This window comes from Anser anser (assembly GCF_964211835.1).
Source record: "Anser anser genome assembly, chromosome: 2".
NCBI classification, from domain to species: domain Eukaryota; kingdom Metazoa; phylum Chordata; class Aves; order Anseriformes; family Anatidae; genus Anser; species Anser anser.
In genome coordinates, this window is record NC_139721.1 from 115,153,048 (window position 1) to 115,165,229 (window position 12,182).

At 36.3% G+C, this 12,182-nt stretch overlaps 1 protein-coding gene across 1 annotated transcript in view; it reads right to left on the bottom strand.

Moving 5' to 3' along the window:
- Positions 1–12,182, bottom strand: part of COL15A1 (collagen type XV alpha 1 chain) — a 126,838-nt gene that overhangs the window by 84,288 nt on the left and 30,368 nt on the right. The window contains exons 3-5 of the mRNA XM_083825865.1: positions 4,067–4,614; positions 2,312–2,386; positions 1,777–1,872 (exon numbers count right to left, since the gene is read on the bottom strand). Of these exons, the coding sequence (XP_083681991.1) occupies positions 1,777–1,872; positions 2,312–2,386; positions 4,067–4,614 (719 nt within the window). The remainder of the gene's footprint in view (positions 1–1,776; positions 1,873–2,311; positions 2,387–4,066; positions 4,615–12,182) is intronic.

Sequence of the window (12,182 nt, forward strand, 5' to 3'; positions counted from 1 at the left end):
TTGAACCTTCCCAGTTAGTTTGCAACGTTGTTGTCTGCCATTACTAAGGCAAGTCTGGTTCCATGTTTGTTTGTATCTGAATAACAGTGCGCACATCACTTCTCTAATAACCAAATTAAACAATAAAACATTATAGAAAAGCAAAATCTTTCAGTATATTTTGTATTTAACTCTGAATGAAGAAACAAGAACAAATACAAAATATCAAATATTCATATGCAATCCAGAATATAGTTTAGGATCCCTATAAAAATATTTTAAAACTTTTTACATTTCAGGTTTAGGAAATTCCTAAAGTACATTGATGATAACTTCTTGGTACAGGTACTAAGACAGCTGATTCAGAAAGGAGCCCTCCTCCATTTATTACTTGTAAAAAGAGAGGGTCTCATGGGTGAAGTGGTGATTGGCAGATATCTTGGCCATAGTGACCATGAAGTAGTTGAGTTTAAAATCTTTGATGACAGGAGGAAAACTGCCAGCAAAACTTCAACCCTGGGTATAGGGGAAGTAGACTTTAGGCTTCTCAGGAACTAGTTAATAAGGTTTCTACTTTTGCAGTCCCTCAGTGCTGTTCACTTTTTAAGTACCACCTCTTACGAGCACAGGAACGGCAATTCCAAAATGTCAGAAGTCAAACAGGTGGGGAAGAAGGTTGGCTTAGTTGAGCAGGGATCTTTTTTTGGAGCTTAGGTGGGAAAAGAAATGTATGGCCACTGGAAGTGAGGTCAGGTGACGTGGGAGGACTACAGAGATGTTTTTTTGCCATTGTAGGGAGGTTATTCATAGCGTTTAATTATAATTGAAGCTGGCCACTACTGTGGAGGACAATAAAAAAAGTTTCTTAAAATATGTTAAGAGCAAAAGGAAGACCAGCAATAACATTGATCTGTTACTTGATGAAGATGGTCCCTCACAAATAGGAATGTAGACAAAGCAGAGCCATTTAAATGACTTCTTCACCTTTGCCTTTAACATTAATGATGGGCTATGGGATCCCTGGAACCCTGAACTGGAGGACCGTGACAGCAGGAATGATAAACTCCCAGCGGATGCTGAACTTGTGTGAGATTTGCTGCTTCAGCTGGATGCATGTAAGTCTATGGGGTCTGATAGGATTCATCCAAGGCCACTCAAAGAGCTGGCTGATGTCACTGTGAGACTAGAGCATTTGACTTATTAAGGGAAGATAAGAGAGTGAGAACTGTTTAGCCTCAAGAAGAAAAGGCTCAGAGTGGTCATATCAATGCATATACAATCCTGATAGGAGGGAGTAAAGTAGAGACAGACCCTTATCAGTGGTAGTCAATGAAAGGGCAAGAGGCAAAGGAAACAAACTGAAATGCAAGAAATTCCATTTCTACATCAGAAAAAAATGTTCTAGTGTAATGTTGATAGAACATTGTAAAGAAGCTGCTGTGGAGTCTCCAACCTTTAAGAAATTCTAAACCTACTGGCACCAATCAACTTGCTGTCATTGACTGTTTTAAGAAGAGATTTGGACAGGATAATCTTCAGAAGTCTCTTTCAGCCTTAGCTATTCTGTGAGTCTGTGAGAAGCATAAGACAAGTGAAAAATTTGCAAAATGAATAAAAATAATCCTTTTTCAAATGTATCAGAAGCAGGAAGCCAGGTCAACACACAATTAAGTTGTAAACTAAAGCAGAGAAAAATAAATGAAATTTTAAAAAGTAGTAATAGAATCTAGGCCTTGCTATCTGAAAAAAAAGAATATTAAACAAGAAATGTAAAGTGTATAAATCAAATAAATTTACCCTTATGGGAAGATGAGAAGGTGAAAGGACTTCTTGTGTCTCAGGAATGCTTTCATACTCTTGGATACTACCATTGCCACTGATGTCCCCTGAAGCCTGTGCAAAACCCAATGATAATAACATGTTCATAAAAATAAGAGGAAAAAAGTATGTTCTCCAAGGAATCAGCAACTTCAAAGTAGAAAAGACTTATCTTTATTTTTCCAAATTGGTGAAGCCTCAGTCTCATTATGATGTTAGCTTATTGCAATACTTAGGGTATTTCATGAATACAACCCTTCAGAAAATTGTAAAACACGGTTCATTTTCTCAAGCACGCTATAGAAAAAATAAAATAACGCTTTTTGAAAAATTACAGTTTTAGAGACTGTGTACTCAAAATAAGAGATTCCTACACACAGAGTTTTAAAAATTGCAGTATGTTGCCATGAAGAAATACTGTATTTAGTTTTATAAAAGATATCATGTGGCAACTGACTGTGAAATCTGTTATACTGGCACTGAGGATAGATGAAGTGTTTGTAAGAATACTCACATAAGGATCATCATCTTCACAATGGTCTTCAGTAGCTCTTGGATCAGATCTGATAATCAGATGTTGAATTGAACCCTACAGTACAAGGAAGTAATATTTTATGCATGAAGGTGAAAAATTATTATTATTATTATTATTACTATTAATAATAATAATAAAAACAACAACAACAAAAAACAACTTTGATATGACTTGCTTGGGAAATTACCTAAGGCCTGAAATTTTATGGTAATAAACTCAATTTTAAAATGTGAATAAATTGTAATGTTTTTTTTTTTCCATTATTTGGTTTATGTCTGTTTTGTACTTCTATTTAGAAGCACCATTCCTAGAATTTCCTTTTCTTTCCATAAAATCTGATTATAGTTATGTCCTTTTGTGTCTGGTAAACAGAGCTTTGGACACATGAATTCTCATGAGCCAGAGCAAAACAGCAACCGGCATAGAGAGTCATATGCTTAATTTGTGTGAATTGTTTCTATTCGAGACAAAGAGTTCTTGCTTGAGGGGTTATCAAAAATGTATTTGTTCTGCCCTAAAGTCATTGTGACATATGATGCATGAAGTATAAAAACAAAAGGGCATACATGTGACCTACAGAACACATCACAAATCATAGTACTGAAGCAATCAGTTGGATGTCTGAAATTTATGTATTCAATAGGGTATACAGAACAGCCTGTTTCAGTGGAAAACGCCTTAGAATGTAATCTGCTATGCATTCCTTTCTCCATATTTACAGAATTATTGGTGATAATCTCAGAAACTGATCATCACACATATTTTCCAGGTGGGGTACCAAAGTAATCTGATTTTCTTGAATGCTTCTCATTCCTGCTTACTAATCAGGCAGCCTCAATAGTCCAGTCAATCCAACTGTCTATAGAAAGGTAACACCAGCAGGCAGTTTTCCTACACATCCTTTTCTGCCACTTATTTGCTGCTAATCAATACATCCCTGTAATTTCTAAGTGCTTAGACTAGTCAGATAAATGATACAAGCACATTATCCTTGCTGTTTACCTGATGGAGCTCACAATCTGCCATTTGAACTTTGGAAAGAACATCCTGTTTTTCCAAAGCAAAGGATCTATTCAGTTTTGTGCTGCTGCTCTGCTAATTTATGGGAAGAGATATTGTTCTCACAAACTACTGTACAAGTTTTGAAGTACTGGAGAAATACATAAACAAGATAGAAAAGGTGTGATGTTTCCATTTTAGTTTGGTAATGAGTTAATCTCTTGCATAATGACCTTGTGGTAGTGTGTTAGGTCCATTCCATTTTTCTAGAGCACCTGATAAACTTCAAGTAATATATAAATCGTAGAAACAGCTTTATTTTCCAGCTATACTTTGATAAGATCACTCTCTTCTTGATATTTGGTGTGGAATGAACATGCCAAGCTAATAAGAGTTTAAAATGCAGAATTGTACTAAGGTATTATTCTCATAAATTAAACAAATGGATACGTTGAAATCTGACTTTCAGAAAAAGGCCATATAAATGCAAGTGATACATTTACTGTGAAATTCCTAGTACAAAAACCTAGCATTGAGCTCAACATCTGGATCATTTATAAATTTCTGACATTCTAGGAGCATTTTAAGTCAGAGTTTATATATCTGCATTAGCTGCGTATGGAAAATATAAGCTCTATACATTGTAACCATGATATAACCACTGTAAGCAGAATCTCTTGGTTAAAGTGTACATGTATACAATACTGAGATGTATATTTATCACATCGTACTCACTGTGAACTTTTCCAGTCCCGTGGCTCCTGCATTACCAACAAATATCCCAGAGTCAGAATCAAATACCAAGGCTCCAGCTGACCTCTGAAACGGAACTCTCTGATATTCTTCACAGTCCATGAACAAAGCAATATAATTTCCCTGAACAGTCACTGTAAACCTATTCCACCTGTTAGTCATCACTGGCACTTTAAATGAAGCAGCCTCTTGAGAGATACGGGAACCAGGCTCTGTGTAGTACATAATTATTCTCTGAGTGCTGTCATCAACTGGTGAAAGTCTCATTCCCAAGTAAATTGTTTTCTGGAAGGCATCTGTTATTGCAAATAGCACTCCTCCACGATCGCTGTTTGGTTTCACTGTAACTACGATAGCAAAATCTCTATAGAAAGACAGTGGTATTATAGCACTTGTCAATCGACCAATGTTGGCGTCTATACCAAAGCTGTATGCTGGAAACCCTCCGTAGCCGGTGACAAAGTAGACAGAAGGAGGGAGTGGAACTCCTATTAACTCTGTGAGATCAAGACTTCCTTTTGAGCCTCGTTCTGTAAAGTATGAGAGAAACAAACAAACAAACGTTATTATTCTTGAAGTGCACAGCCCATTTAATTCAAATCATTTAATAAAAACTTTAAAACCTGAAATGCTGTTTTAAAATACCAGTAACATACCACTACTACTTTAGGCCCGGTTCAGTTCTTAAACACATATAGCTTTAGCTACGTGTTTGCACCTTTGTCCTTTGACTAACTGAGGTTACTCATATGCTAAATGCTCATGTGCTTCTGACAAAAAAAGTACTTCCTACAAAAGACATCACTTTTGTTGGCTATAAACTGCAAAGAAAACTTCTGCAAGTGCTTGCAGAGTAGATTCAGTGAAGAATAAACAACCTCCTGTTTTCGCAAATTAGCTGAGATCTGTTATCCTCTCAATCAAAAAAGAGAGCAAGAATTCTCTATAAACAGTACGATACAGTTACACAAAACCAGGTTAAAAGTTGCAGTGAGTTTACGTCAGTCCTTGCGATTAGCCCTGCTTCTAAAACAGACCTCAGTTTTTATGTCCTTTTTCTCAAATTTATTTCCTTAGTTTCACTGTGTATATAAGAGCAGTCAAAACCCATCATCAGTCAAAATTCAGTTTTGAAATGAGAAAGTTTCTGCTCCAGCAAGCACACAGAAGTAAACGTGTAAAAAAATGTAAAAAGAGTAAAAAATCTCTGCCAAACATGCCCAGAAAGAAAATTCCTGGAAATGTAGTAGCAATGATAAGAGCAAATTATCTACACCCAATTTTAACTAAAGCCTTGCAAAGGTACACTTCCCTCCCTCCCTCCCTCCCTTCCTCCCTCCCTCCCTCCCTCCCTCCCTCCCTCGCTTCCTTCCTTCCTTCCTTCCTTCCTTCCTTCCTTCCTTCCTTCCTTCCTTCCTTCCTTCCTTCCTTCCTTCCTTCCTTCCTTCTTTTTCTATCTTCCCATCTTCCTATCTTCTTCTTGCCTTACCTTGCCTTGCCTCACCTTTAATACCAACTTAAAGGTTGCTGTTTGGACTAGAGTCTGGATCTATACAAAGACTAGTAATTGTAAACCTGAAACATTCCGACACCTGGAGAAGAATATTTGTATTTCTTTTTGTATAATAAAGCTCATATAAAACATGGTCCCTGCTTCCAGCTGATACACTACATTTTCACAGAACCTAACTTCTATGGTGGTTAAAGTATATTAGCATATGGGCTTTAGGAAACCTACAACAACAGAGTCAAAGACAACAGGATTACAGATAAGGAGGCTGTTTTTCTGTGTCCTTTCACCCTCAATTTCAGTATATCAGAAGCAGAGTTCAAAAAGCAGGGCTGTTAGGCCTTACACAGACAGAATTATCTCTTATCCCTGGTTTAAAACATACAATTCCAAAGGCTCACATTTGGAAAAAAAAAAAAAAGAAAGAAGAAAGAAGGAAAGAAAGAGAGAAAAGACCAATGCAGAAGGACTTGAACTGCTGAAGGATAGCTGGGGGTTCAAAATGGACATGGCATGGAATAAACAGGAGCAGTGAGGGATCTATCTGATTCAGTGCAAGGCAGTAGGAAAAAAAAAAAGGAAAAAAAAAAAAGAGAAAAGTCTAGGTTTGAATAACTTGACAATTTCTTTAGAAACACAGAAATTCAGCACTGAAACTGGTTTTCTAGTGTCTCTGCACTCAGAACAATGCAAAGTTGCCATTTTATCCAGCCTTTTTCAGATGTAGCATGTGTGTATGAAAGTATGAGCTGGCATTCTGGGACATCCACCGTCCTAAAGATAACTGGACAAAGCTAAACTGTATAAGGATTACAGAATGTGCATTGAATATTGCAGTTGTCCAAAAGTATGCATCTGTGACAAGCTTGGTCACTGACTTTATGGAATGAAAATTGTGTGTGATGTAAATATGTAAATTACATAAACTGATATGGTGATGCCATTGCCAGCTTGAGGTACACTCTTTAATTATTGCAAGGGTGCAGAAATTTTACATTTCACCACTAGGCAGCGATACAGCACTTCATAAATCAGATTAGAGCTTCAGTTTAGGAGAGGAGAGCTTTACTTATGGATAACCAATGCCAGTGTCTGCTGTATGTGCTATTTCACAACATCGAAGCTAGTTTATGCTTAATTTCCATTATGTTCAAAATGGATATGAATTATTACCCTGTTGTTTTTGTTTCACGATAACCTTGGAAATCAGACAAAATACAATTAACTAAGTCTGCTGTGTATTTTCATGGGTAAAAATGACATTGCTTTTCTCATTTTCTCTTTCTCTTTTTATCTCCTGAATTTTAAGGGAGCAAATCATTGCAAGGCCATGACCAATGTGGCCATTGACCATGACCAATGCCTTCATTACCAAAATGTAATATTTTTCTAAGATAATGAGGACAATTCTCTTTTAAAGTACTGGGAGAGACATCTGACGCTTTTGCAGACTTAGTTGTATGTGTCAGCAGAGACTCTCTGCACAAATGAGGAAAACCAGACACCTATTTAAAGATACTGAATGTAGTCTGGCACACTGGCCTGGATCTAAATTCTCAACCCGTATAAAAGGATTTAATGGGAAGCCAGGACAGAGAACACTTACTTAGAATCTCCTATTGTTGTTCTTGCTCTTCTTTGCTAGCTCTCTATTGCACTACAAGATTCTGTCCTTGGATCAATGGTGTGAGTAAGACCATATGAGCACTGTATGAAAATTATAAAACTACACGCAGAAATGTTACTTCCCTTCTCACACCTCCCACACTACATCTCTTAGCTCAGTCAAACCCAACACTCAAGGGCAAACATTACCCCAAATGTACGGAAAAGCTGCCTGCAGGCAATCTCTGAATGGGAGGTGAGAGAAACAAATAGCTGACATATTTGTATTTTCTACATTCTGGTCCAATCTCTGTGTGATGAAGGCTCATATATGAATAGTATATCATCTCAGGTTTAGGTGAAACTTTTCTGCAACCTTCCAGTAATCTGAGAATGGAAATTCTGCTTAATCCCAGGTCAGGTTAGATCAGAACATCAGAACAGAAAAATAAAAATATTGCAATAAATTTTGTTGGTATTGTTATTGTTATTTAAATCAAGGGCTATGGACCCAGTCACATAATGAAAACAGGATTGTTTATGCATCATCAACTGTTGGATTTTACTTTGAGACCTGATGGACAGTATTCCTCTCTCAGATGACTAAACTATCCATTCTTTCATGTTAAGCAACAGAAAGCACTGCTTTGTTACTGAAGTCTTTTCAGATCCTAAATAGGGAGCTTTATTTTATTTATTTTTTATTTTTTTTTTCCTGTAATCTGGGAGCATTTCTTCCATAAATGTTCTTCAGTTATGTGCCTGGTATTTATTACTGATTTTTATTCTTCTGTGTAGTCATCCTCTCATCATTCATTCTTTGTACTTCTCATATTTCCTCTACACCATGGGATTAAGTATATATTAGATATTAAAAGGGGCTGGGATTCAGAAAAGTGGAAAATTAATTGTGAGGTAGAGGGTATGGGAACAGTAAAATCTAAAATTATGTTTTATTTTGGACATTAATGTTTCTTACAGCTAAATCATTTTATAACTTAAGTACACTATTAAAAATGTAGAACAACAACAACAAAAATACAGCTAGTGTAATCCTATTTCTTCCATCTTTCTTTTTCCAGGAATTTCATTTCCCAAGAGCTACCTTACACTACATTTATTTCTTGGTGTAAATCACATATACTTTTATTATGTGTACACTTTCATATTTCTCCAGAGTATGCACTGAATGGGTTAAACAAAGTACCTTAAAAATGTAATTTTTGTTATAAAAAGTTCTGGGTTAAAATCCTGGCTGAAGTCCTAACTGAAAGACCATGTTTTAAATTGACTCGTTAGAAGAAATAATCCCACAGCCCACTGCTAGTGCTAGCCTATGGCCACAGCTTTCAGAGTCAGAAACTGTACACACAAGTGCAGTTTGCAGCAACATACTCTACTGCTGTCGCAAATTTAGTCAGGGAGCAGTAGGACCAAACCCACTAAAAGTTGTTTGAGACACACTTCTGTCAAAAAGCTTTCACCTCCTTGTCCATTCGTATTTTTCTCTATTTATATGTTGTATATTTCTCTATTATATCAGTTTTCTAAATGTTGACCAGCTTCACCTGTCATAGGTTTCACATTACTACTTAGAAGCCCAAGAAGGCTGGAAAGGAAATAAATGTACAGGTCAAGGGCCGCTTTTCATATCAGGACAGGTTTCTTTCTGTAATGCTCCCTTAACAACAGATCACAATTACTGAAGGAAAAATATTTTCATCTTGCTTACAATGTCAGCTAGTTTTAAAGTTTTGTTAATTTAGTTAAAACTTCTCCTGACACTTTAGACTAAACTAAACAGAAAAACACCTCTGTGCGGGAGTCTGTCAGCTCTGTAGGAGGAGAATCTTCTATAACCTGCTGGGTGTGGAAAACAAGCTGGTTACTTTTGTTTTCACTCCAGTGGAAGGAAAAATTCAGTAGCCACCTAAATAAGAAACTGCTGTGAGCAGCAGTGTTGCTGAAGCCACGTTTTGACTAGTTTTTTGTCTTGTCATTGGATTCTGTTGTTGTGAAAAGGTAAGCACTCACTGAGGCTTTTTCAGGGTTTAAGCATCTTATGCAAATTTACTGCTTCTCCAAACAGTCCCTCTCTTAGTGAGGATATGAATAAGGTTTTGCACACTTACTCTGTTTCTGTTCCTTAAGACTTTGAACTAAATGGCCATCAGGCCTCAGTATCGTTGTCAGTTTTTGATGTATACTATCTCAGACTCAAAGCAGTCTCAGAAATCATTGCACAGCCACATGCTACAATTACATATGCATCGTTTCCTTGTGAAAACAGTTCAAACTCAATGCATCACTGTAGTACATGCCTACAGCTCTTCTCTTGAATGCAGATACAGTCGGTTCTTTCTTAAATTCAGTGGATTAACTGGTTTTACTACTTACAAACTACACTGCTGACCTTGCACATTATCCTATGCAATGGTGGACTGACTCTGATTTTAGCTATGTGACTTCATAAACAAGTATAACAAATATTTTACAAAACAGATACTGAGATTATTGTTATCTTCATTAATGAGAGCTCAAGAATTTTCTTCAGAAGAAAAATGAAATAAAAGAGAAGTCTATTTGAACTTAGTATAAAACATATTAATGGGATGCTGGATACAGATATTTCAGACTTCACAGTCATAGAGAGGAGGAAAAATAGCGTAGTGCCTTTACATTCAGTTGCTTTCAGATTTTCACAGGCTCATACATTACATTATTCATGTCTGGGGGACTTTATTTGCAACCAGAAATACTACAAGTTTAGAATAAATCTTCACTTGTAGACCTGTACCGGCCTCAATGCTAGCTTTGTCAGATAACTCTGAAGAGGGCAATACATTCATAAAAAGTTCTACAAACAAAGTTTATCATAATTTCTGATCTTCTCCCCACACTTTTCACTGAAAAAATACCATGAGGCACTAAAGCCTGCAGATTTTTTCCTGTGGACTTTATCAGGGATAGCTGAAATGCTGCTTTGCTTGTGAGGTATTGTTTTGTGCTGATCCATACCAGTTCAGTTCCTTAAAACACAAAAAGTAGACGTTTATGATGCTTGTTATCTGTGACTAATCAATATATAATCTGTTAAAGACATACTTATTCCATTTTTGTTCATTTACTCAACACAAGAAAAAAAAATTATTATGCTGGGAACAGGAAAAAAGCCCTGTAACTAAGTGGTTAATGTGTGCTTTGTGATCCAAAAAGATACCATGCAGAAAAGGACCATATTATGAGATGTATTTTTTTATGCAGCTGAAGGACAGAAACCTTTCTTCATAATATAGCTACATGCAGGCATGTATCCCTGCCTCTGGCTCCATGCATTCCTTATCTGCCCTCATCAAATGACCAAACATGCAGTCTCAAACAGCAGCTTGAGAAATCCAAAACACTTTTTTTTTCTTTTTTTTCTTTTTTTCTCTGATTCACAGCTACATCTCCTTTGCATTTTTTCCAGGGAAATATGACAGGAACAGCATGACAACATTAGAAATGCCATACAGATCAGATATTTCATTACAGCAGTTCATTATTTTAATCAGATCATAGTACATAAATGAGATTTTATGGCTACCAAAGCTAGAGTTACCTATCTATGACATTTTTGATCACTGCCTGGTGACTAAATTGTTTAGAGCAGATTATAAGGTAGATAATAATTAAGATAATTGACTGAAAGTGAAATAGTAGATGATACATTTTCCAACTTGCTAACATTTACTTTAACAATTCTACTATTGTTGATTACTGAACTAATTCTTTTGTCTCTGCAATGTATTGCCACTCAGGAACAGATCTCCATGGCTTCTCCACAACATGGAATAATCATTAGGTCACATCTAGAAAAGCCAAGTTGTCTGTTATATTTTATTCAAGATTTGAAGTTATATGACCAAAACAAAGCAAAATAAAAAACAAAACCAAAACCAACCAACCAACCAAAACCCACAAAGAATATATTATGTTTTGCACATGTATGGCCAAAAATAACTTAATTTCTTCAAGAATACATATTGAATAGCAGAAATCTCATTTTTAGTGAATGTTATATTTTTAATTAACTCAAATATTGTTTGATCCAGGATCCGAAAAGACAGAAAGGTAAAAGTAGCATACAGTAGTTATTCTGAAGTCCATATGCTTGACACACATTTGAAAGTGTTTCCGAGTTTTCTCAACTGCACGCCAAACCAAACTTGAAGGACGTACTTGATTTGCCTCTGTTTCCAATATTTATAAATCCACGTAACGTATACTTGCTTCCTCCTTTTAAAAAATAGTTCACAAAACCTAACATTTTTGCCCTTCTGGATTGAATGTCGTAAGTTACTTTCTCAAGGCTTTTGTCTTTGCGCCAACATGAAGAAAAAGTAACATCTTCAGAATTTATTGCATTTTTGTTAATTCTTATTTCAACTGAATATTTATAAAATAAAAAAGAAGTAAAACATAATAAAAAGAAAAAAATATATAATTGATTTGGCTTTGATTACAGGCTTTGCTCTTTTTTCTGTCTGAACCATCAGTCTTATTGTAAGACAATACTGATTTCTGGTATTACCAGTTTCACTAGTGGTAACCACAGGAGTGTGTTATGAAGGCCTGATAGCTACAGATGGGTCCTGCCTTTCTCAAAGGGGGAAACAGATCCTAGCCCAGGATCCAGAAGACCTCATTGGGCTTTAAACAAGGTATGGAGCGGGAATGGGATGAAATGGGGCTCGATAGAGATGAGCCTGGGGGAGAAATGCCAAGGAAAGCTTGGATATGGTACTTTGGGGCATTGTTTTATTGGGTAGTATTGATGGTAGGGGGACGGTTGGACCAGATGATCTTTTCCAACCTTAATGATTCTATGTTCAGGTTCATCCCCTGAAAGCCAAACAATAAGACTCATGATGGCTCTCAGTGAACTACTCTGTACACAAAAGGCAGCAGTAGCAAAGAATATTCAAGTAATAGCAGAACTGT